At 35.1% G+C, this 19097-nt stretch overlaps 1 protein-coding gene across 4 annotated transcripts; it reads right to left on the minus strand.

Annotated features, from left to right (window-relative positions):
• Window positions 1-1420: 1420 nt before the first annotated feature.
• LOC121331118 (putative ferric-chelate reductase 1) lies at window positions 1421-19097 on the minus strand. Of its 4 annotated transcripts, none has more exons than XM_041278325.1 (16): window positions 18961-19097; window positions 12364-12562; window positions 11946-12079; window positions 10837-10931; window positions 9842-9959; window positions 9016-9225; window positions 8378-8479; window positions 8129-8270; window positions 5826-5939; window positions 5280-5395; window positions 4702-4788; window positions 4009-4100; window positions 3656-3714; window positions 3043-3180; window positions 2535-2557; window positions 1421-2261 (listed from the first exon to the last, which is right to left on the minus strand). In XM_041278325.1, the coding sequence occupies exons 2-16, from the start codon at window positions 12560-12562 to the stop codon at window positions 2172-2174; spliced, it is 1719 nt and encodes a 572-aa protein (XP_041134259.1). In that variant the 5' UTR covers window positions 18961-19097; the 3' UTR covers window positions 1421-2171. The 4 variants fall into 4 exon arrangements, with proteins under 4 accessions (XP_041134259.1, XP_041134257.1, XP_041134258.1 ...); XM_041278323.1 differs by lacking the exon at window positions 18961-19097 and adding an exon at window positions 14219-14416; XM_041278324.1 differs by lacking the exon at window positions 18961-19097 and adding an exon at window positions 14258-14413.

The raw sequence follows: 19097 nt of genomic DNA on the forward strand, positions 1-19097 counted from the left end.
AAAAAGCTGTCAGGATGTTAACACTGAAAAGAAAAATTACAGATGTTACTTATACAGTTGTAGAAACACGTGGGGGATGTGTAACGCTATATTTTTCAGAAACCTTGTATTTAGTCTTTTGTGTCCAGTTTTAAAGCTTTATGTATCCCAATCTGAAAGCAACATTCAAACCACTATGATAAAGCGTAGGTCCCACAATGGTTTGGCTGATTTAAGCATGTGTTTATCATTTTGTGAATTCGCTAAACATCTCTACAAAAAAAGAAGAGAGTAAAAATATAGTTATCCTTTTTTGTAAACCTAACCGACAGAGACTGCGTGCGCACTAAGGCTCACATTTATAAAGGGGAAAAACTGACAGCAAAAAGCCACGTAATGTGTGTGTTCAGTACGTCCGCAAAATAACGACCTATTTTATAAGGCTAATTAGGTGAAGCAGGTGATTCCGCAATTAAACAATTTAAATGCCCCTCACTGCAATTAGCAGTGGAGAATTACACACCTCTCACAATATAGCGGGTTTGGGTCAACCCTGCGTGTGTAGGCTACACATTCCAAAAGAAAATGAATGGCACACAAAGACCTCAGCCTCGTACTAGCCATGGTGATGAGGATGCTCGGAAGCGAAAACTAACATTTACCAATATGGAATTGGAGATTTTGGTACAAGCAGTACTTGTAACCCATGAAGATGTCTTACAAGCCCAAAATACATCACCAGGACAAAGAAATAACATATGGAATGTGCAGTGGCTTCTTAATAAACAAATGTACCACTTTAGAGTTTGTAGTCTAGGTTGCTTATACATTACAACACATCATTCAGTTACTTCGCATATTAGTTTAACTTATTTTGAATAGAATAATCGTTCTCTCTTTTCTAAATCTCCTCCACCGTTCTTTTAATAATGCCTACATTCTAATAAGTAAAAGCTCTCGTTAGAACCTTGCTTTGCCACTGTGGGGAGACCTTTGAAGGTGCTTCTAAGAACCTTTTTTTTTTTTTTTTTTTTTTTTTACATGGATTCTATATTCTCCATTTTCAGACTTTCTTTTTTTGTCATGCAAGCTAAAAAACATGTATTGGAAATTGGAGTTTGCAAAACAATACAGGTATTATAAACCGCAATTTACAAACTAACTTGATCAGAAGGGTTAAAAAAATGAGCTTTTTGCAAAATGTTATTAAATGTTTCTTTACGATGTCTCCTTGCTGCAGGCAACTCTCCCACATCACACTGCCATTTATATAGCCCACTGTCTGACTGTGGCAAATTAACGACTGCTTTTCAGAGTTCTTAAAATAATCACGCAAATACGAGGCCTGCAATTACCGGCAGCTTTAAGAAATTAGACAGGATATTTAATAGACCTCATTTGCAAAATCCCCTCCCAATTTTAGCGGTTTTGTTCAGAAACGCCCCAGAATTATATATGCGTATACAGAATTACATATGCATCAAGGCCTAAAGCGCAGAGACATTGCCCCCGCAAATCAAGTATTGCCTGTTTGTACTATTGTGGTCGTAAAACAGGCACAATCCTTTTATAAATCTGGGCCTGAATGTTCCCCTATGACCGATGGCTGCATTCATTTTTTTTTTTTTTTTTTTTTTTTTTTTTTTTTAAATTAAGGTGACTAGTTCATTTTTTTAAAATACACAACTTAAAAAAAAAATGCAGAAAGGTGCAAGAAAGAAGATTCACAACAAAATTCCATAATATACTTTGGACATTGAATGGAAAAACAAGGACTGGATGCGAACCGCAAACCATATGCTTCAAAGAGAAAGGCTTACCATTCAACTAAAGTGCAAACTCTGCAGTCTAGAGGTAACTGTGTTGTATGCTGATGTCTGTATTAACTGATCAGCCACTAGGAGGAGATTCATTGCATTTTCCTAAAGAGTGTGGACAGTGTGGAATGTCTTCCCTAAAGAATCCCTAGCTCTATGATAGCTAGTGCTATAGAAGGTGTTTTGTCAAACATTCTTATGCTGTACATAAACATGTACTTTATATTCAATCAAAATATATACACATCCAACATTATATACCTTATGGAGAGTTCAGGAAGGAGCAGGAAAATAATATAATTAGAGTATAACTGCCAACTGCCTCTATTTCTCCCACAGTACAATGTTTGAGCATTCCATTCGTTTGGGTCCGCTTTATGTTTGACCAATTCCAACCAGAAGAGCTATCAAAAACATCAAGTTTCCAATAATGTAAATAAGCAGCACGACTGGTTCAGGTGGATTCTAAAACAAAAAAAAAAAAAGTGTTACGATATAGCTAAAAATAAAGGATTTATATAAAGTGTGAATCACTGCTAATGTAATATTCAAAAAAATAAACTGGTGTTTGTATGAAGATGTGTAGAGATTATTTTTTTGTTTGGGTTTTTACAACTACACGCTTCTAGGACATCATAACGACTGGTTTCCATTCATTAACTCGCGCTTTTGCCAATTCTCAATCTTCACAAATAGAGGTTTTTAAAAAAAAAAAAAAAAAAAAAAAAAAAAATTTACCTGAATTACATTTTCATATATTTCTGAAAAACAAAATGGAAACACTTGTATCAATCAGATTGTTCTTCATTGAAATGTAAATCTACGGTAGTGTGCACATTTATAACACCTCAACACCTATATCCTTTATATTGACCTGCATGAAAAACTCAGCTTGTGAGAATTAGAATTTTCGGTCAGTAATCAGTGCTATAGAAACAATAGGCACTTGTGTGTGAAAATGTTAGACCACTTTGTGCTTTAATTAGGCATCTTAAACAACTAAAAAGATTCATGCATTTTACTATTTGTGCCTATGTGTTCCTTTTCTATTGTTTTAAATGAGTTGCATGTGCCATCAATTATATTACACAATCACTAATTTGCCTATTTTGACAATTTTCTAAGATTTTCAATTTCATATGCACAACAAATCAAAACTACAGAGCAATGGGGTGTTCTAATAAATGTGCACACTTATATACAGTATTTATTTTTATTTCATAATGAAGTGTGCCTTGATTCTTACCTTCCTTTTTTAAAAAGAGATTGAAATCTAGTACGAGATAAATAAGGAATTCCCATCCAACGAAACCTCCCATAACTTTAGGCAGCCACTGATTTGGAGAGTTATCAAGCAGCTGCAGGCCAAGAAATATTGAGACCACTGTAATAGAAGAGAATGCAGGAACATTAACAGAATGCGGAAGTGTGCACAGGTGTAAGCCTAATGCGATGTGTCCATTGCTGTGAATATATGGAAAATATACTGCAAATAACATACCACACACACACACCTTTGGGTTAAGGTGCAAATACATTACATAATACTTTATCAACCTGTTGATTAAAGTACAGTCTGCTGTTAATTTGTAATCCAAAAAACATCTAGTATTTATTTTAACTTTATGATCATAAAAAGTAGCAATGTGTCAATAACCTTTGATCTAATAATATTAAACTCATGGTTTATGAGATTCAATTCCATGTTGTGGATGGCATGACACTTTAATGTTTGGCTTGGGTTAAGTATGCTGCTTCCATTCCTGGTTGGTTTCATCATTGATTCCAGGAATTACTGGGAGGCAGCTAGCTGCACTGGGTAACCCTCACTACAATCACAACAGTAATCAAATACCAACCTGCAAGAACTTTGATCACCAAAGCATTTATAGCATGCACGAGATTGAAGACAATCCTCCTAAAAGTCAAAATAAAAATGTGTTTCATGCACACATAGTAATAACTGTACTTTATAACAGGGTTATTCATGCTGATACTGGAACCACCATCACAATAAACACACAAAAGAGTGGCAATTAAGAAAAACGAAGGGTTCAATTCAATGCAGTCTGGGCTATGTTTATATATGCAATTTTTAATTTGAGCACTTTACAATATAATTTGTTATATGGAATGTAATAGCATCATCCTGAAATGGGCTGGCACTTTACAGAAAGCTACTGTTTTCATAATGTTCACATGCCACACTAACCTTTTACTGTCTGGAGCACAGCGAAAGACAGCTATAAATGGCTGGATCAAGGCTAGACCCATCACTATACACCCTATAACAGGATGAGCTCCCTGTAATGATAAAGGATAGGGTTACAAAACGAAAATCACACATATTAAGCAGAAAGTAGTTGGTCTGCTGTACACCTAACCCTGCTATTTACATACCAAATGTCAAACCCTGAGTCTTATAATGCTTTTTGCAAAATATTTAAGGTGATTGTTGCTTTGTAAAAATTTTAGTGATAGCTTTAGACAACACTTTGCTAAAGGTGACAACGCATAAATAAGCTCCTTCTGCATACTGGATTCTCCACTATTTCGAATGTGTGCTATATCCAGGAAGCAACTCGAATCTTTCATTAATCATACAAATACCACCTACAGATATACAGTATTCTGGATTAAAGTTTACACAATAGTTCAGGAGTCTCCAACCCTGGTCCTGGAGGGTCAGTGTCCCTCCTGATTTCTTCCAACTGTACCCCATATTAATTAATTGGACCAATTAAGTGCTTAATAGAAGTTTAATTGGTCCAACTGATTAATTTAGTGTACAGTTTGAACAAAAATCAGGAGGGACGCCAGCCCGCCAGGACAAGGGTTGGAGACCCCTGCAATAGTTCAGTGTTGTATAGCCACAGTAAGATAAAATAACATGTTTCACACTTACACCACTCCACCCTCTCACAGATACAAAGGCAAGCACAAAAGCAGTGATTGTTGCAGCTACAGTTAGCAGCATGAGGAACACATGGGCCTAGAGGAAACATAATGGTCAATAGTATTCGAATATGTTCAAAGGAAATCCTGAATCCATTGAAGGTTTGACATTTGTGCTCCATTTTAATTCAAATAAGTCTTTCCACAATGGTGACTTTCAAGTCTGGAACCATACTGGCTCTTGTATCTTTTTTGACAGCCACCATTGCAGAATCACACTTTTGGAGTGCAATGTCCCAACAAGTCATGTTACTTTCCCACAATAGGCTTTTTTTTTTTTTTTTTTTAATGAAAAGATTGATCTGGGAACAAAAATAGATTCCAGCATTTCCAACAGTTATTTCTCACTAAATATCTTTGCATAATCTTCCCCTTGTAAATTTTATTTTCAGGTAAAGTTACAGTTCTGTCCAACTGGTGGGCAAATGTGTAATGTGTAATCCAGAAATGTAAAATGATATGTGCAATGTATCAGAGAAATAAAATAATAATACTGGTAATAAGTGAAATAAAGTTTACGCTGTATACCTGAAACCAGATGTCTTTTCCAAAAACTTGTTTTCCTTTCGATATTTGCTTAAAATACCTGGCACTTATCATTCCAATACTTCCTGTTGTCATCCAGGCTATTAGCATAAGAGCACCTGTCAGAGAAAGAGGGGTCAATTACATAACTATACTTCAAACTGGTTCTACTGAGCAAAACAAACAGTTTAAAAAACTAGAGCTAGGAGGCAAAAGAATGCAGATCATCATCAGTCCCTGAGGCTCTAAGATTAATCACTGCCATGCCTTTCGTCCGACTTCGAAAGACAAGTAGGATTGCATTGCACCACTGTGATCAGTTAACTAGTACTGGGTCTACACTATATTCAAAAGTGCAATAAATTAAGACTTTAGATAACATTTTCTTATATCTCATCAGCCTTACATTTTTGTCCCTTATTTTGTTGTTTGACTTTATATTTGATGGAAATACATTTCCCAATAAAGCTTTATTTATTACACTTAAATACAGTAAAGCCATACAGGAATTGGTTCACATATTAAAACCAACTTATTGCTGATGCTTACCATGTATTTTAATAATAGCAGGTCTGTTTGCATTGCCACTTGCTAACTGGGAACCTAAAAGATTAACTTTGTTCTCAGTAATGAAAGGTCTTGAAGGATGGTACTCTATGGTCCCTGTGGATCAATGAAACATACCATGTTAGTTACAACAATACAGCAGGGCATGCAATTTGCTGCATTAGAAAAATGAGGTACATTTTTGACTGAAATAGAAAACTTCCATAGTCTTTTTTAGTGTCTTCATTGGAAGCAAAAGAGCCATTTTATTGTTAAGGTTTCTCTACCTGAAATAGCAATATATTCAAAATGCTCTGTATAACAATGTTCATTCTACTTCTTATTTGTTTATATAGCATATGTCTTTATCCAAGGCAACTTAGAGACTAGGATGTGTTTACTATGGATCAGCTGCAGAGTCACTTACGTCATCTCACCCGAAAGACAGAGCACAAGGAGGTTAAATGACTTGCTCTGGGTCACACAGTGAGTGAGCCGGGATTTGAGCCTTTTAGTTACAAGCCCTTTTCTTTAACAACTGGACCACACAGCCTCCTAATTCCATGTTAATGTTGCTGAATCTAGAAGAGTTCACCCAACAGTGCTTTGCAGACTAAATTAAAATACACTGCTCAGCTATACAGTTCTAGTTTTCTAAAACTAAGGGGCAGGTGTACTAAGATGGGCCAGTCGCAGTGCAAACACACCGCAGTTTTTTGTTATGACAACTCGCAAAGTGCACATTTTTTCGCATGCACTAAGAAAAAATATGTTAATGAAGAGAGCCGCAATATACTAATTTAAATATTATTTGCGTCATCCTAGCGAGAGCTCTGTGACATTTTTTCAAATAAAATAGAAGCATGTTGTGGTTTGCTGCAGCAGAGGGTGCCCGAAGGATAACGTCTATACATGCAAGGGTGCAAGAATCAAAATAACATAGTTTTTGTTAAATGTAAACGTCATCTGTACAATGCATTCTGTTACGTCTTCATTTTACCTATTTTAATACAGTTATATGTATAAAAAATGAAAGGCAGTTTAATCCCATCAGATTCTATATTGGGGCCCCCACCATCACTTCCAAAAAGCTTTGATGATCATACAGCAGTCCCTTGCTAAATCAGACAGGTTTGTCTGACATAAGGGGGTGTCAGGTTTAAAAACAATACAATAAAATCACACCCACATACATTTACAGTTCTTGGTGTATTTTAAATAAATTATTGCACTGAAGTAACACTAATGTGTTTTGGGTAGGCTACACATTACATTATGTAAACATAAATCTGTACAGTAGGTCTATACAGTATACACTACAGTAGTAAAATCAAATGAATATCTAGCACACTTTTTGTACTTTGTATTTTGTAACAAAATAAATCATGCTGCTGCACTGTGCACATTGGTGTACAATGCGAATAAAAGACTTACATTGAAACTAAGTGAGTTTAGGGTTTTTTTTTTTTTATTTTAATTGTTATTTTTAACTTGGTCTACTTAGTAGCCAAGACAATTAAACACACAGTAGATCGTGGTCCTATACAGATGCTCACAATGAGCTGGAGGTTGTTAGTGGCACATGTGTGCAGTCTATTCCAACATGCTAGCAAAACCAGAAATTAGAAATTTGTTTTCAAGGCTTGTAAGTACACCCCAACTAATGAAAATTAGGTACTTGGGTGTTCGTCTCAAATACATTGAGCTCTACTGGCAACACATGACAAAAAGCAGACTGGGAAATGCCAGCAACAACTGCGGCTGTTTAAAACATGCTTTCAAAAGTTCTTAACAAACTGATGCAATTGTAAAGGTCGCAACTGCCTGACTATTTTTGATCCCTCATTTTGATCTGCAGGAACGCCCAGAACTACATATTCATTTAAGGCTAAAAAGCAAATAAGAACTGTGGCTGCAAAGCATTCGTTAAAGTGATGATAACAGCGTCGCGTTTGTTTTGAACATTTCACGCTACACTTCTGACTGGTCACCGATGCAACCCTTTAATACACCTACCCCTAAATCAGGCGTTCTTATTGTTACATTATTTTTAAAAATTATGTTTTTTTTTTTTTTTTTGCTTTTTTTTTAATAAATTAAACATAAAAACAAAACAATTTAAAAATCACAAAAGTGTAGATATTTAGCAGTTTAAAATTAGTTCATGAGCAGAACCAGCTAAGCATCTATGTCGCCAGTAAAGAGTTGCATCTTATCTGCTTAAGCCCTTATGATACGAACCTACAGGTCTGCCAGTTACCATAAAATCAGATTAATCTTGGTTATTATCTGTAAACAAAACACACCTCCATTTGAAGGTCCATTAGCCAGAAATATGTAGTAAGAGGTGTCCGCAGCTCTCTGCTGCGTTGATATGCTGTTTCTTGTTATAAAAGAGCATTTGATGACCCCGTTGTTGAAAGAAGTTGCAATGTTGTTAACATTTTCCTAAGTTAAAAAGAAAAATAATAATGACATTAAGAAGAACCTTGATCAAAGTTTGTCATGGAATTGTACATATTTCTCAGTTTTACGGTATATAAATAGATAATTACAAGAGGTTTAATTGTAGGTGTACTTTTCCCTGTAGAAAAAGCGTGTTGGACCTGGACGTTTCCATTAGCATCCCGACCACAAATATAAATGTCATCGTTTCCCTGCGGAGACAAAGTAATAATTACTTATAAATGGCTCTAGTTTGATTTTTGATTTCTCAGTCATACAAAATGTACTCGTTCTATTGAACAAGGCAAATCAGAATCTAGGTGTATAATGCAAGTAACCAAAAGCTAAAAATAATACAGTTCAGGGTTACAGTAACATTTTAAACAAATGTTTTAATGCATTGCTGTGTTGTGGACTCGCTCAACCAACTTTTGCAGTAAATATTTAGTCTTAGTCTAGTTAAACTCAATTATGTAATCAGCCACATCTGTATGAAATAGTGAGCCCTAACCACCTTGCTTAACTCATTAAATTTAAAGTTTGTTTATTTTTTTTATAGTCTATAAAGCTGTGAAACAAGTATAAACAGTTTAATTATTGTATTTGGATGAGACATGTACTGTAATCAGACAAGTCAAAGCAGGCATGTTGTTTACACTTAAAATAGCTACCTCTACATACAAAACGCCTCGATTTTAGAGCTTATGATGGGCTGGAAACCTCGAAGTGTGTTATTTTTATGAATTACCATGTTTGTGTCATCTGAAAATCCAATAGCAATGTAACCACTGGATTTGCCACTCATTTCAAACTGGATACCATCACCGCCTCCTTGGGGTGAAGCAGAAGACATGAAGTAGCAGTCTGCATTCATGGCTGCATCACATCCTGCAGGACTGCTGAAGCAGGTTTTATTGGTGCCACAGCCAGTACTGGAAATTAATACCAGGGATGAAGTCTGAGGGGTGTTTAAAAAAACATGTCAATATACATTTCACATTCCAGAATGTATAGCCACCAACTGTATGTTACGCGAAACCGAGCCTACATTAATTCATAATGCAGCTGCAGATTGCTTTATTAGATTCAAAAGTAAAAAAATAAAAAAATAAAATAAAACAAACGAGAAAAAAAGGCTTATACATGCAGACTCATTAAAACTCATAGCACATAGAGGTTGGGTATAATGTGGCTACAGGATTAAGATGGAATAACGTTGCACAAAGTCCAAGTTTAATCAAGCTCTCCAATATGGCCTTTGGTGCTTTCAGCAATTAAAAGCAAAAGTGTATTCGCATATTCTTGTATCTTTGCTTGCAAGTGACAAAAAGTACAATGTGAAGGTCAGATGACACCAGCAAGTGTACATTTAAAGTCGTGTCAAAATGATAACCAAAGATCTAATCTAGTGCAGGTGCACAAGACAATGCCATCACCTGAAGACCCTGGTAGCCAGATTAACTAGCTAGCTGTCTGTGTCTCCTCTGTACAAAGGGAACCATACATAGACAGAAAAAAAACAGACACCCTTGCCCTACAGTAAATGGATTCAACATTAAAATAAACACACTTACTGGATTAAATGACAATGTACTCGTAGGTGCAGGACTTGCAGGTGCAGCTATATTGAAGGTCACTTGAGAACTTCGAACTTGAACCCAAAAAATAAACTTTGATTTAACAAAGGTGGCACTAAAAAAAAAAAAGAGAATTAATTTAACGTCATGCCACTTAAAACTTTGAAACTTATTTGTATTGCATTGTTGGCACTAAAATAACATGGGTGAACTTTTTCTTGGTTCCAAAATGTTTCATACACCCACAAGTGTCACTAAAAAGATAATATAACTTGTTTAATAATGTATGTGTGTGTGTGTGTGTGTGTGTATATATATATATATATATATATATATATATATATATATATATATATATATATATATACACACACACACACACACACACACACACATATATATATATATATATATATATATATATATATATACACATATATATATATATATATATATATATATACATACACACACACAAAATTACCGAGGGAAAATATATAAAGTTTAAGAATATAATTGTGGGTTTAACAATGTAACTGTCTAATTACAGGTAATGATTGTTGGCATTACCTCATTAATTAAATACCCGGTTGTATAAATAGCCTTGTATGTTTCAACTCGAGGTGGTGCAAGGAGAGGTGAAAAAGCAGTAGTTACTTGAGTAGAATGTGTGAAGGAAAAGGTTATGGATACTACAGATAAACACAGAACTTGTGTTGTTTTTTGTCAGGGAAACAGCTTACCTATCCTGACCTTAATTAGGGGAACAAACAAAGTCTGTACAGATAGGATCTCTGTGAGGTGTTAGGTTTTTCTTTGCCTTTTTGTTTAACGTTTCAAAATATAACGCAACTATGTTGTGGAACTGACAAAACAAGCCTTCAAACTGGTTACTGCACATTCACACTTCTACCACAATATCTGTGTGCGCGTTTACATGTTTGTTCCATATGGATAAGGGTTATAACACATTAAAAATAAAACTACAGTACCTGAATTCAATATTACCAGTGCCAGAACTGGGTGCACGCCATGTGGCTTGAATCAGTGACTTCACCGAATTAGATGTGTGACTGACAGCAGAATTCTACAGTAGAACATAAATCACATTAATCAGTTAGGGTTAAGAGTGATTAGCAACAATATTGGGAATACAGTTTCATTACAATATGTGGTTGATTCAATTAACCAGTTATTCTTTTAAGTGGTTTGCACTGTAATATCAAATGCATCAGTATTTGTGACAAAATTACAGCTACCAGTATAACAAATAAGTAGATCAACATGACCTACATCCACTGCATGTTCATCTAGAAATGTGACATTTGTACAGACAAGAAGGATGGTTCCTCCATTCTGGACACTAACAATATAAATGTAGAAGTGATATAACTCTAATTGCACCATTACTATACGGTATTTTATTGAAAAGTTTACCCAATAATAAATTAGAATCATACAAATAGTATATTAGATTTCCTTTTCAATATGTATATGGACAGAGGGGAAGCCATCAGTCATGTGACAGTTCTGACTTGACAGCAATATGACAGCTGTAATCAGGTGAATGTGAGCTGTACAAGAGTGGACATGTGTTTTATTCAACAAATATTATTATTATTATTATGGTGTTAATCAAGCAAGGTGTTTTTATGGTTGAAATTTATTACTGAAATTATACAAAATGTGCAGAGAATTATTTAAAGAAAAATATCCTGTTGGAATATAGGGAGCCACCACCAAAGCCAGCCATTCATAAGTATGTGTAGAAATGGAGGGATACTGATTCTGTGCAAAGCCTCAGCAGCAACTGTGAGCTGTGTACTTCAACTTGATTCAACAGTCAGCCGTGCATAAATGCGAATGGTGAACATTTAACACCTACTGTAGATGCATTTACATATTTACATGAAGGTGTACTTCTTAATTACACTTAAGCTTCTAATTTAATTCTGATTTATTATTGGGTACATTTTTAAATAAAAACACCCTGCACAGGATTCTTCAATGTCATTCCTGCCTGGGGACACCACTGGTGAAACCTCAATATAAACACTATTTCAAAATAAATAAATATATAAATAATCAAAGAAAAACTTACGGCTCCATTGCAGTTTAGACCCTGAGAGTTTGAAGAATCAGTGATTATGAAAGAACCAACAGCAGCACCTCCTCCAATCTGCCGAGCTTGCAGCAAGAATCCTTGGAAGGTATCAGATTTAGCCTGGAGAGTCACTTTCAGAGGGAAAAAAAGGCATTCATCAGGCTAGAAGAAACACTCATCTCCTGTTGTAAATGTAATCTGAATACAGTACATGGCAACGAGGCACAAATCTAGTATTGGGGGTCCAGAGTACTCCAGGTTTTACATGCGTCATGAACTAATGAACTGATCGAGGTTAAACTGGTTCAATTGAGTAATTTTGATTGTAGGTCTTGAGAGCTCAAGGTCTGGGATTGTTCGCTCCTGGTAGATGACAATTTGGTGGTATACAGTGGTATGAATGGTCATTGCGTACCTGTGATTTGATCTCCTGGACTGTAAGTGGATTTACTGGCTGTGACGCTAAAGGGAGCAGCTGGAGTCTGAGCAATGGCTCCACCATGCGCTGGTGTCAAGCTACTGCAGGAAGCTGTAACTAAGCCATTTGGATAGCCAGAGACAACCATGAAATTACAACTGATGAGAAGAAAGATGAACAAATCCTGTTTATCCATCTAAAAGAAAGAAAACAACTTTGTCAACCACATTTTGTAGAAAAACCGTTCAACTCTAAATTCAGAAGACTTTTTATATACACTTTTACAAATACTTAGATTTAAAAAAAAAAAATTACTTTGTAATATAAACCTAATTACAACTGTGATGACAGGCTTGAAATAAAACATACTAGGCAAAAATCTTTACACCTCAATTCAGTTTTCCACAGTAAATTAAACTACACAAAATGTTAAAATAATATGTATGCCCATATTCTTGTGTTGAAACATACTAGGTCTTCAGTGTTTTACATAATCCTATATGAGTTTTTATTAAAACGACTGGCCCCTGAGAAAATGTAATTCAACTGCTCTTTAAACTAGTCCATAGAAATACTGTTGGGACCCTAAACCCAAGAGTAATCTTGCGAACATTAGGCTCGAGATATCATGCCAGCTAAACGCAATGGCTTCCAGCCAGGGCAGAATTTAAAGTTTTACCAAAACATATTTCAGTAGAGTTCTTTAAACAGTTTTGTTTCTATACATTTATTTAGAATGTACCATCTTTAAAGAGCTACGTTTCTTTAAAGGGATATACTGAAGTTGAAAAATTATGTTATCCAAGTTGTATAGTAAATCTAGAATATGCCTGTTCAACCATATAATAATAATAATAATAATAATAATAATCCTACTTTACTCCTCATAAAACAAAAACTCAGAATTACAAGCGGCCATTGTTGTCGGAAGATTTTCTTTTCACAACTCGAGAAACATGTTAGCCACCCCATCAGGTTAAAGAACTGTAAATAAATGTTTGCAGTATAAAGCATTTAACAGCAGCTTGTTATTTACTGTACAGAGCAAACAAATGTTTGTCACTTACCTTGTCAGTGTGCTAGCACCGTTGTGAAAAAACAAAAACCGATACCATATAGCTGCAGTGGTCGAGTAGCCTGAGGCAGAGTTTACGTCAGAGAACTTGACGTTGTTGCATTGTAGTGACTCGACTTTTTTTTTTTTTTTTTTTTTTTTTTAAGAACAGGAGCTTCAGCTAAATATGACTGCATTCGTTTTCACTACATTTTCTCGGGTACAGCTAAACACAGATACCTACACATTGAGCAACATGTTCAAGTTTTGAAAACCTTTTAAAATTATGTTGACACGCTAATGAAAAGGAACGTGCAATTTCCCATAGTTTGCTTCTGGTTTTTGTTCCAACCGAGCTCTCAATTACTTAACTATATTATACCCTTAATTGAACTGATAATTTGCTTAATAAGTAAACCTTTTTACTTGTTTTCAGATCTTGAACAATTGCATATTTCAAGTTAGCTATATTTGATAAGTTGAACTGCAACTGTTTAAGAGCTGAATAAAAGTAAAAAGGTCTAATTAAGCAAATTATCAATTCAATTAAGGGTCTAGTTAAGTAACTGAGAGCTCGGTTGGAATGAAAACCAGCAGCCACAGGGGGTCCCCAGGACAGGGTTTGAGAAGTCCTGCTGTAGGAGGTCATAGAATGTCCATCTTCTTTACTGATCTGTGATAAATATAATGTTAGCCTTGGGTGAATTAGACTGGATAGGTAGAGTTATTTACCTATTAACAGAAACCAAACTAAAATAAATAGTCAACCGGTGATGACTTGAGGACAGTCCTCCCTACCTCATTTAGATTAATTGCATCAAATCCAAATGTATTTACCAACAGCTTTAAAAGTTCACACTTTCTGTCGGCCTTTGCTTCTTCTGAAGGAAACATGGCTGTAGAAAAAGACTCTGGCTTTAAGTTTAAAGACTGGTTTTACATAAGGACAAGTCACTGTCATATAGTGGATTTCGCAATAGTCATATGACCACATTTCAACTGTCTTACCCACAATCACGTCTTTGAGCACGTCAGTAATATGAGTACTTAGTTCTTTCGTTTTCTATTCAGCTAGATAATGGCATCGTCTTGAGCACATTACTGGCTGATCGTTAACTGTAGGTAGCACCCACATTAGTCAACTCTTGCGCAAATTCTACAAAGCCCTTTCTAATGGTAGTTTTGAAAGGCTGAATGACCTTGCAACAGAGACTCACACATTTGCCTGTAGTTTCTGTTTTATTTATTTTCATGTGCGGGTATGCCTTTTTCAGTCTATATAAAATAAATTAAATCAACGTACAAAATAACAAACAAACACACCGCTGCGCTAATTTCAGAGTAAGAATTCACCCACATTGGCTGATTAACAGAAGGAAGTTCGAGGAGAAGTAAGGAAGGACTAGTCTAGCTGGCTTAAAATTGCAACCATGATTAATTAAGCATTATAACATTTTTTTTTTCATCTACTACCTATTTTATATAGTTTCTCAAGGAAAATACATGAAAAGTATGTTTTAAAAACATTTCATTAACACAAACATCTTAAACTCTTACTGTCTATAAACTAAAACTCTTAGGGCTGTATTCTGATCAAAGCGCAAATTGCCAGTGCAAGCGCGAACGGTGCTTCTGTGGCGCTTAAATTGGGCGTAGACGAAAAAAAAAAAAAAACTGCACTGAAATGGTATTTTGAATACATGCCTTGCCCCGTTATAGAGCGCCTGCCCCTGCCCCATCATTAACATATTCGCCAAAGCGATTCTGATGACAGTGCTGGGGTACCAAACAGAAAACTAAGCACTGTGTTAAGAACGGAGGAAACCAGGCTTATTTAGTGGTGCAATCAGGAACTTTAACAACTGAACACACTATAAAAAGCAAAGTAGTCCTAAGTAACAACTCTAACAACTGTGTGAACATAAGAAAGTTTACAAGTAGCTTCTTGAAGGATCCCAGGGTGTCAGCTTCAACAACATTACTGGGGAGTTGGTTCCAGACCCTCACAATTCTTTGTGTCCACCCATCAATCTCATACATTACTAGTTTGACCAGTTAAACAGGTCTCTCTGCCCACAAACACCTGTTGTTTCTTTGTTTGGTCCTCCTCATCCTCCCTGCCTTTACCCTGCAGTGTGCTTTGTCTAGGGGGAAGGTGGGCCCAAGTCCTGCCTGAGGCCAAGCCATTCTTAATCACTGTATTGCCTTCACCTCAACTCGGCCAGCATAGGGGCGGCTAGCGAGCTCCGATGGATAAGGCCATGGGCCAAATTGTAATGTGAATGTATTATGTATCTGTTGGTTATCATGTTATGTTGGGCATAACTGTTTGCCAATTGTTCATGTGCCACCAGGCATATCTTTCACAACCAATAAACTGTTATTTTTACTACTAAGTGTCTTCTTTCTAAAAGAGGAAATCAAAAAAAGAAAAGTAAAAGAAAAGAAAGGCTTAATTAAACTCACCTGTCAAAACCTGAGTAATCTCACTGGCTAACAACTCCAAGCTGTGCTGGTTGGTAACTGTTCACCAGCATAGCCTGGAACTTTTATCACCATTCTGCCTGATTCACTTGATAAAATAATCAACACACCTCTTCAAGGTGAATGTGTTTAAGACAATGCTTCTGTTACCTTTAAAAGGTCTCTTTGTTGATTTTAGTTTTGAAGTTGATAATATTTTCTACATTGGTTGATGTTGACTAATGTTAGGTAATGTTGTAATGCTTAATTAAAATTACGCCAAACTTTCCCACACAGGCTGATGTAATGAGACTGCTATTCCTGTGCCAGAGAGAAGTGCTTTGTTTGTTTATATATATATATATATATATATATATATATATATATATATATATATATATATATTAATAAATTTTATATATTTGATACCATATAATTTCAAAAGACATGTACTATTGGTATCCTGTTTTCTCATAGCAGTGCTGAGGGGAAAGAAAGTTCTGCCCTAATATAGTCAAAACCAGACAACTGGTTTTTCAAGAACAACGTGTTTTTTGTTTTACTTTCATAGAACCCTGTTAGAGAGCATTGCTGTTCAGGATTGACCGCCTTAGTAACAGCTGAGGTATTTACCTTGGAGTCAACTACCCACAGCAGTGAAAAAATGTAAATAATGCTTTTATCATGATTTTAAACATTGAAATGACCAATTCGTTTACCTTTCAGTGTTTTTCTTTTATCAGTTTCCTTTCAATTCGAAGACGACCAACAAAAATACTTTTGAGATATGCACAGCTGACGATAGGCCCTCCCAGGGAGTGACATCCTCCTTCTCACTTACAAAGGGAATAAGTAGTCACGCCGCAGAGATCATGTTCTCTTTTGCTTCTCACAATCAGGTAGGTATAACTAACCTCTCCAGTTGCGTGATTGATTCTTTGTAAATTAGATCTCACTTCGAGTTTTTCTGTTAGTTCCCCTGTAATTTATTGCTGGAAGTTAGCTTGCTACTTCCTTGGAATTGGAAATTCGGCTTCTGAGGACAGCTTGAAACGACTTTGTCTGCTTTTTATAACCTACAGCATCTGCTTTCTATGATTGTTCCGCTGCTTTTTGCAGCTAAAATTTAAAAAAAATAAATAAATAGAGAAAAGAAAGATGTATTCCTCCACTGGGACCCGACTCTGCCATATCAGATTCAGCTAGATTTACATAATTTATATATATATATATATATATATATATATATATATATTATATATATATTATATTATATATATATATATATGTACAATAAACATAATTTAGATCTTTTATTTAACATTGTGTAATCAAGGAAATTACAAAATGATATTGCAAAAGTCAGCCAGAAGCTATATTAGTAGTACAGTATTTAATTTTAGATTTTGAAATGTCACATTTTTCAATTTTTGTCAATTTTTTTGTTAAGTATATGGAAAACTACAAAACAGATTTCATTCAACTTTGTAAAGTAAAATTTGTTAATTCTATTGGGTGATGTTAAACTTTTGCCCATAGCTGTACATACATTCTAAAGACATGCATAACAGCATCAGTTATGTTTTGTGTTGTCTTTTTTTAATAAAACATGGTCCTGTCTTACAGTATAACAATGTCTTCTCGCCTTGTAGTTCTCTTACCAAAAGTGCTCATGTAAAGGCACTCATATCATAAACTAGAAAGGTAGAAGCTACATGCCATTTCACAAACTTTAATACAACTGAATATAGGTTATATCCAATATCCATACAATGTTACTGCTTATTTCCATAGACTACATACAAAATAAACACCACGCATTTCAATTTTAATAGTTTTATTACATTAGAAATGTGTTAATAATGTGCTCTAGAAAAAGTTTCATCGATATTGCTATTTGGAATTTACCGGTGGTTTTCTGTCTTGGCAACTCGAACCATAAAATGATCAGCTTTGTTTCAACGTATCCCAATTACACCTAGCCCCTGTCACTCCTACATGTTAAACAAAGATTGTATCTTTAGATAAAAAATTCACTGAGATTCTGTAGTTAAATTGACAAGGAACTAACAGAGTTTGTTAAGGCCTGGTTTTTTAAAAGATGAACACACGTTTATTCCAGTAGCTTTCAGAGCCGTCTAACTGTAACACATCAGGATGCGGCTGAGAAACAGAATCAGTGGAAGATGAAGCATAATATTCTAAAAATAGTGACACCTTTTTAAACAATGATTGGTGTCTTGGTGGTTACATCACAGACAGCACATGTTTTAAGAAAACATAAGAAAATGAGCCAGCGAGGCAATTGCAGCATACCACATTTAGTCCACTTGATGTGTTTAATAACTAGTAGATTAAGCAGGTTTAGCCCACTTGACTAAAGTTAGTACACCTGCCAATGCAGATTGCAGAGTACCAGATTCAGTTAATCACAGGTGGATCATCTGCTAAATCAAACTAAACTTGCAATGTACCAAATCAGATTTTTCTGTTAAGTATAAAACTATGTAATTTAGTCACATAACATTATTCAGTAGGTTTCATTCGACTATGAAGCAAAATAGTTAAATCTATAGGGTGATTTTGCCCATAGCTGAAGGTTAGTCCTCATTCTAATGTATCACTTGTTCAGATCTGTTAACCGAATTACCTGGATCATCTGTTTGGTACTATGCAATCAGGATTAAGTTAGTACAGACTTGCAGGATTTTCTAGTCCAACAATAAAATTATAACTTGATATATAAATATTACTACCACTGTCGGTAAAATTGGGACAGTTTATGTATTTGTTTTTTTAACAAAGCACTTCATGTGAGCTTATTTTTGTATTAACTAACCTACTTATTTACACATTAACAATCAATACAAAAAATGAATAAAACAAGGTTACATGGCTTAAATACTGAACTTAAAAAACAAAAAAGTTCTCTCAGAGGTAATTCATTTGCAATGAAAGCCACATTTAAATTCAGTTATGTCTTATTTAAAATGATCAAAAAGCTAAAACTAACAAGTAATACATCTTGAATTTCCAAATACAAAGATTACAGAAATAAATGAAAATAAGTTTGTTACCTTCCTCGGGGTGACAAAGAATGACTTTCTGACAACAGCTGCAGGTTGTAGCAGTGAGTTAAATAAAAAAAAAAGCTTTGTCTCTTGTCTTCGTATTGTTTCAGACAAGTATACGCTGTTGTTAAAAAGAAAACAGG

The sequence above is a fragment of the Polyodon spathula genome, chromosome 18 (assembly GCF_017654505.1).
Source record: "Polyodon spathula isolate WHYD16114869_AA chromosome 18, ASM1765450v1, whole genome shotgun sequence".
Taxonomy (NCBI): domain Eukaryota; kingdom Metazoa; phylum Chordata; class Actinopteri; order Acipenseriformes; family Polyodontidae; genus Polyodon; species Polyodon spathula.